The 7,257-nt window shown below is 42.0% G+C and overlaps 1 protein-coding gene across 1 annotated transcript; it reads left to right on the forward strand.

Annotated features, from left to right (window-relative positions):
- Positions 1 to 3,363: 3,363 nt before the first annotated feature.
- On the forward strand, positions 3,364 to 4,461 carry HTR1F (5-hydroxytryptamine receptor 1F). The gene has a single exon (XM_006018899.1). It carries the CDS (start codon positions 3,364 to 3,366, stop codon positions 4,459 to 4,461), a length of 1,098 nt encoding a protein of 365 aa, XP_006018961.1.
- The last annotated feature ends 2,796 nt before the right edge of the window (positions 4,462 to 7,257 follow it).

Raw genomic sequence — 7,257 nt, forward strand, 5'->3', positions numbered from 1 at the left:
TTCTAGACTAGCTGGCTCACTACTCACTTAACTTGGGCTATCTACTGACCAGTTCAGTTTTGTACTGATGGATCTTCAAAGGAAGCTTTGTTTTGGTGTGCCAAAAGATAGCGACTTTATAAACCTCTTTGTATGAATGTGAGGTTTGACTTCTGGAAGGAAATTGGAAAACGCCAAACTTTAGTCCAGCTGAAGCTCTGTCCCATGAAGAGAAGGCTCCCAAGCACTTATCTGCATGGCATGAATAAATGGGAAGGAATATTATAGCATCCCTGGAAACTAGCATAATAAGTAATGTGTGCAACAGCAGATGGGACCAGGGTGCAGGCTGTAGAGCTGCGGTGACTGCTAATTTGGGCAAAAACTCCCAAAATTCCCCAGGGATTTGGGGGAGAGGAGTGCAGGGGAAAAAGGAAAAGGAAGAGAGGAGGAGAGGGAGCTTGCAGCCTAAGTGAGAGGAAGAAGTCAGTGTTTGCAACCCCTACACAAGGAGCCCAGCCAGCCCTACCTAGGAGGAGTGCACAGTGGAGCTTCGGTCCCACTAGCTGGGTCAACCAGGACTGTGTGGACTGAAGGACCTGGACTCAGAGTGCTCTGGGACTAAAGGCTTGTTTAAGGACAGCTCTGGTGGTGTGGGGTGAAAATTAAGGTGCTGACAGTGTTGTTGATGTTCTTTTATCTTTTACCTGTTCCCTCTCTTTGTCCCGCTGCCTTGTGACCCTAAACCCCATGATTTTTCTGTATGAAAGTGGCAATTTACCGTTTCTTGTGTCAGTTTCTGGTGCTGGGGCTGGCACACTACCAACATGAACCTGTGAAAACTCAGACCAGTGGAGAAACAGCCCCAGAGCTGTATTAATAAGAAAGCCTTATGCTGTCATTTGGCTTCTGTGAAGTACCTCCAGCATGTTACCACACAAACCATGCCTGAAGTATTCACAGCCTGCTGTCTAAGGGCCCTCCTCAACCACACAACATTTCTGTGAATCTAGCTATGCCATTTTGCTTACATGAAGATATGGTTTCTTACCAGTGGCTCCTACAAAAGAGTGCCCTACCTTTCAAAAGCAATTAATCAGGTTTCATTACCTCCAAATTGCTTTCTCTTAGCTTGTAATTAAGCAGTAATATCCAAGGACTCTGAAATTTTATAAGATAATTAACCATACTGAGTACTGTGTCCAAGGTAAGACAAACTGGTAGACATCATAAAAAAAAAAGTCTCTCTCAATGAACTGATCCCTCACTGTATTTCCTAAAATTACATTCAGCAGGGGTTGAATGTTCAACTAATAGTTCTCCAGAAATTAAGTGAATTTATTCTATCTATAAAAGACAATTGGTGACTTTAAAAAAGTATTTCCTATCTAAAACTTTCTGAAACAAGCAATAATTGTTAAGGAATTACTTTAAGTGAGCCTAAAATATATTAGTTTATTTTTATATAAAAGAGAGATGAATTGTTGTGTTTAAAATATAAACTATTCATATATATACCAATAATCTGTTCAGAGTTTATTGCATTTTATATAAGCACAGGAAGGGAAAGGTTTACATGTACATAAATAACTCTAATACCATAATATATTAGGTATGCCCAAAATAGATTATTGGATTGAGCTAGTGATTTGATGTTGAATTTAGTATATGAAAAACCAGAGGTGACATTTCCTCTCATTTTTACTAGCCACTCACAGCACAGTTTAGTACAAATTAAATATGCCAGTGAACAGTTTGTTTTGCTTTTTCTTTTTTTTTTTAAGTTCTCCTCCTCTTCCCATAACCCATGGCACATAATAGAAAAACAGTTCACGTTATTCCAGAGTTGGATAATGAGAACATCATACATAGGGTTTATGTCTGCAGACTTTACTCACATCAAGGCATCAGACTCTCTCATGAAAACACAGGTAAAGAAATTTGTAAAGAATACAGAAATCTGTCTTGAAAGGGTACAATCACATATTTAAGTTATTTTATAATGTATTGTATAGCCCAAATGCTGTATCTCCCCATTTCCTGCTTCCATAAAACCATAATGGGAACCATAGTGAGGTAAGAAGTTTATGCTAGGAACTGCCATCTACAGCACAAATTGAATCATTTTCATAGATTCATAGATTGTAAGGGGCTGGAAGGGACCTTAGAAGATCATCAGGTCCAGCCCCCCTGCACTAGGCAGGAAAGACAGCTGGGGTCAGGTGACCCCAGCAAGGTGACCGTCCAGTCTCCTCTTAAAGATTTCCAGGGTAGGCGATTACACCACCTCTGGAGGGAGCTTATTCCACAGCCTGGACACCGTGACTGCAAATAAGTTTTTCCTAGTGTTAAGCCTGAAATGGCCTTCCTTGGAGTTTGTGGCCATTACTCCTGGTTTTCCCCAAGGGTGCCCTGGTGAACAGCTGTTCGCTGAGGCCTTGATGTATTCCCCAATGTAGAGATAAACTACTATCAAGTCCCATTTCTGTTCAGTTTGTGTTTCTCTTTGGAAGCAACTGCATCATAGCAATGTTTTATATAGTCTATTGATTTTGGACTGTTTACTTTTTCATGGTAGACCCTAAAGCATAGTGCTGAAATTGAGCAATACATAGACTCCAAAATAAAATGAAAAATGCATCATTTTTAGTTTTCCTCCCCTCCCCCAAAAGAATGCTTTAATTAAGCTCTCCAGATGTGCAAGCATTGCTTGTATTCATTGTCTTCCATGGTAATGTAAGTCATCTCATGATAACATTTACATCCTGTTTAAAAAAAAGTTTTATATCTGCATTATACTTATCCTCACATAAAAATAAACAGGGATCAGTTGGCATACAACTGGGACATGGGTAGAGGAACTTTAGCAAAGTAAATTATTCTTAAACTTGCTTCAACTATTGACTCAAGTTTTCAAAATTTCAAAAGTTTTCATTTAAGTCAGGGATGTCAGACTAATTGGGTCCTACAGGCCACATTGGGCTGCGAGGTTTGTGGGCTGGATCCAGACTGAGGGGCTTCCCATGAGCCAGATGACCTGTGAGTGGCAGCCTTAATTCCTCAGGATTTCAGAGGTTTCCATAACAAAGGAACATCTTGTTTCTGTTTAGCTTCTTTGCCTTGATAGTTTAATCCAAACTAAAGTGGGTTTTCAAAGTTGGTTAAATTAAACAGAAAGGGGTCAGAAACAACTCCACTTGTAGACTAGGCAAGCTATTAAATCCACTTGGACAATGGAACGTAAGTGCCTTAGAAAATTTTGCCCCTGGCCTATTCTGAGGACAAAATGAGAGGCCTTCCTGGAGACTTACAGCACATTTTCTAAAGTGTGTTTACTTTTCTACAGGTACTGTCTTTGGATAGAGATCACCTTTAAAAGGAAACATGGATTTAATAAATTCAACTGAACAAAACTATACTTCAGAAGAACTATTTAAAAGAATGACATCCAAGATTCTTGTTTCAATTACTCTGTCTGTGCTTGCACTAATGACAACTGCCATCAATTCTCTAGTGATGACTGCAATAATTGTGACAAGGAAACTCCATCACCCTGCCAACTATTTAATCTGCTCCCTTGCAGTGACTGATTTTCTAGTTGCAGTTTTAGTAATGCCCTTCAGCATTGTATATATTGTAAAGGAGACCTGGATTATGGGGCAGGTGGTATGTGACATTTGGTTGAGTGTTGACATTACATGCTGCACATGTTCCATCCTGCATCTTTCAGCTATTGCTTTGGATCGGTACCGAGCAATCACAGATGCTGTGGAGTATGCCAGGAAAAGGACACCTAAACACGCTGGCATCATGATTGCAGTGGTGTGGATCATATCCATTTTTATCTCTATGCCTCCTCTGTTTTGGCGACATCAGACAACTAGCAGGGATGATGAATGCATCATCAAACATGACCACATAGTTTTTACCATTTATTCCACATTCGGAGCATTTTACATCCCCCTGGCATTGATTCTGATCCTTTATTACAAAATATACAAAGCAGCGAAGACATTTCACAGAAGAAGCGTCAGCCGGATTGTAAGGGAGGAGGTAAATGGACAAGTCCTCTTGGAGGCGGGTGAGAGAAGCACCAAATTGGCTTCAACACCATGCACAGTTGATAAGTCATCTGATCCCTTGGACTGTGATAAAATTAATATCTCGTTACGAAGCCCCAAGTCTGAATCCAAACAAGATAAAGCCTGGAAAAAACAAAGAATCTCTAGCACAAGAGAGAGGAAGGCAGCAACCACCCTGGGCTTGATTTTGGGTGCATTTGTGATCTGCTGGCTCCCCTTTTTTGTAAAAGAAGTAGTTGTTAACACCTGTGAGAGATGTCACATTTCAGAAGACATGTCTAATTTCCTGGCATGGCTGGGATACATCAATTCTCTAATTAACCCATTGATCTACACAATCTTTAATGAAGACTTTAAGAAAGCATTTCAGAAGCTTGTGCGATGTAGGCAATACCTTTGAGTGTGTTTGTTCTTATTATATTGAACCTGCAAACTGATTTTTATATGTGTGTGTGTGTGTGTATGTCTGTGTATATACACACACATGCGTGTGTACACATTTATGAAGACTAGGACTAAATATGTTGTGTTGAAAAGGCATTAAGACTGCACCTACATTTTAAGCATATGATTTTTGTACCAGTAGCACCTTGAAGTGCATGTTGTCTAAATTTTAAAAAGATGGGTTATTTGTGATGAATGTTGGGCTGGAAAGGGAGGGCTTCCATATACATTTGTGCCCCTGATCCAGCTAAGATGTATGCTCCTGTCCAGTTTGAAGCACAGTAGTAATCCCACTTAACTTGGTGAAACTATTCACATGCTTAAAGTTATGAATGAGTTTAAGTCTTTGCAAAATCAGAACCTAAAACTACAAGGTTAAATGCTAATTTCCTTGCTCAGTGAAAAAAGTGGCAGACGTCAGTGGGAGTTTTGACCGAGCAGAACTCCTGAATAATGTGGTCCATACAACAGTTTTGAACAATAAAATCGTACCTTTAAGGTAATGGCTCAATCAGGCCCACAGTACAAAGTCATGCCACTCCAGCCTGCTTTCCAAAGATGCAGCATTCTAGCACTGGACCCTGCCTCCTTGTCATCCTGACACCTCCCTGTTTCCTTTGCTGTGAGATATATTCCTGGAGCTCCTGGAGGGGGCACTACCTGTACACCCCTCACCGTAGGGCAGGCATTTAATGAAAGTCAAGCATTTTGTGTCCTCCACAGTCCAAATATTTCCCTAAGCAAGATGAACAAGCACAGCCAGAGCTCTTTGTAGGAGTAGAATACATAGAATATTAGAGGCTATGACTCACTGTTTCAGCACTTAGAAGAGATTGGTGGTTATGTTAAGCATCAGATTTCATATGGCCATGGAGAGGAAAAGCAAGAGGGAGAGAGACCATCCAAGATGCCTGCCAGCTTTTATCCCGTTTCCTTCCCTAGATGCCAGCTACATGCACAATTCTTACACAATCCAAGGAGGATTGTTCTCTTTGGAACCCAAGCTCCAGAAAGAGAAGGCTGAGGGAGGAATCCTAACCCAGAGGTGGCTCTTAGATATTCAGGGAAACATTTACTAACACCTGTGCAAAGCTACCAGTCATACCAGCTCCACTCATTCAAATGCAGACCTGTGACTAAAAGCCATTGTGCGACTGTTCTAAAAGTAAGAGTTCGGTGGTTCACAACCTTCCAAGGCAAGATATGCCAGTTTGCCTGTCTAAACCCTTTATGGCTGCATCCACACGAGTAGATGTGTGCATTTGCAGCAGCACAAATAATAGCGGCACAGATTTGTGCCCCTACTTTGTACCGCAGTGCATGTCTCTGATCATGTGCTTTGCAGCTGGACAAATTGTCCCGCTGCTCCATGTGCTGCAGAGAGGGCTGGCTGGGGCACAGGTTCCTCAGTATGAGGCTAGCTGGCAGACAGCCCCCATGCTGAGACACCCTGTGACCCAGCCAGCTGGTAAGTGGCACACGGAAATGAGGGAGCAGGCAGCCCTGGGCTCTAAAGTGGAACCCCTGCGCTGAGTTATGCAGAGACATGGGAGCAGCCAGCCCAGGGCTGCCTGCTCCCATCTCAAGGCACACGGTGCCCCAGCCAGCCAGGGTGCAGGGTGCCTCAGTGCAGGGGTTCCACAACACTTGGAGACTGGGGACTTGGAGACTTCCCTACCTCCGTGTTTGTCCCAGCACACACCACTTTGGTGTGCTTTGTGCTGCTTTTTTCTCCCCCCTTTTTTTTTTCGCTACCAGAAACTCCTGATAGCAAATTTTGCCCCAGGCCTGCAAATGAGCAGTGCCATGCATGATTTAACAGGCAGCACACGCAGTTTGTGGCACCGCAAAGAGGTTTGTAGCATTGCAAAGAGGTTTACGGTGCCACCAACGGCAAGTCTGGATCCAGCCTGCTAGTCTGTGCTCATTGCCAACCATTCAGTTATATACACGAGTCACTGGCACCTGGGCTACTCTGAACCCCAATGTCAGATACAAGCAGTTGCACTGCCCTCCAAAAGAGTCCTGGTTGGTGAGGAGAGGGCACCTTTTACCAAAGCCTGAAGTACAATACATTTTCAGAGACCTTGGTTTAAAAAATATTTCTTCATTAGAAGTCTACTCTGAGTTTTTGTTTCTTTAAAAAAAACAAACCTCAGAGACAGAATTTGTGCACTCATTAAGCAAAAAATCCTGTGTGTAACCAAAGGAGAGCAGTGCTGTTTTCTACATGTCTGAACCCTAACTTTGACAGCTTTCACTGTTTTGTCAATTAAGTGCCAGTTCAGACAATGACCATGAAAGAAGCTTTTCTAACAAAATGACTATCAGGTTTGAGGTCTGTCATGTATTTAACTTATTTGTTTCTGCCACATGAAACCTACAGCCAGTGTTCTACCTTTACCACCAGCCTCCAGTTGAGATGTTATTAAAAAATGTCAACAGTAGAAACTGCAGATTTGCTTTACTGTGGATTCAGCCAAACCATGTGGGAATCCGATTGAAAGCTTAGCCACACCATCTACTGTAGCTCAGCAGTAGCACAAGTAGATTTTGAAAACACAAAGACATGCCAGAATAGAACATGGTTGTACATAAATATTCTTCATGCTTATGGTAACCCAAAGCATTTTGCTACCATTGCAGTCACCGTGTACACAGTCTCAGAAGCTACTCTGTCCTCAGCAGTAGCTTTGAGTATTATACTGAAGGAGAGAATAATTGCTTGAAACATCAGTTGTGACCTGTTTTT

Source organism: Alligator sinensis, unplaced genomic scaffold (genome assembly GCF_000455745.1).
Source record: "Alligator sinensis unplaced genomic scaffold, ASM45574v1 scaffold19_1, whole genome shotgun sequence".
Classification (NCBI taxonomy): Eukaryota; Metazoa; Chordata; order Crocodylia; family Alligatoridae; genus Alligator; species Alligator sinensis.

What these genes read in the sequence shown, in the direction of transcription:
- HTR1F (XM_006018899.1), top strand. Translation starts at nt 3,364, where the DNA reads ATGGATTTAATAAATTCAACTGAACAAAACTATACTTCAGAAGAACTA.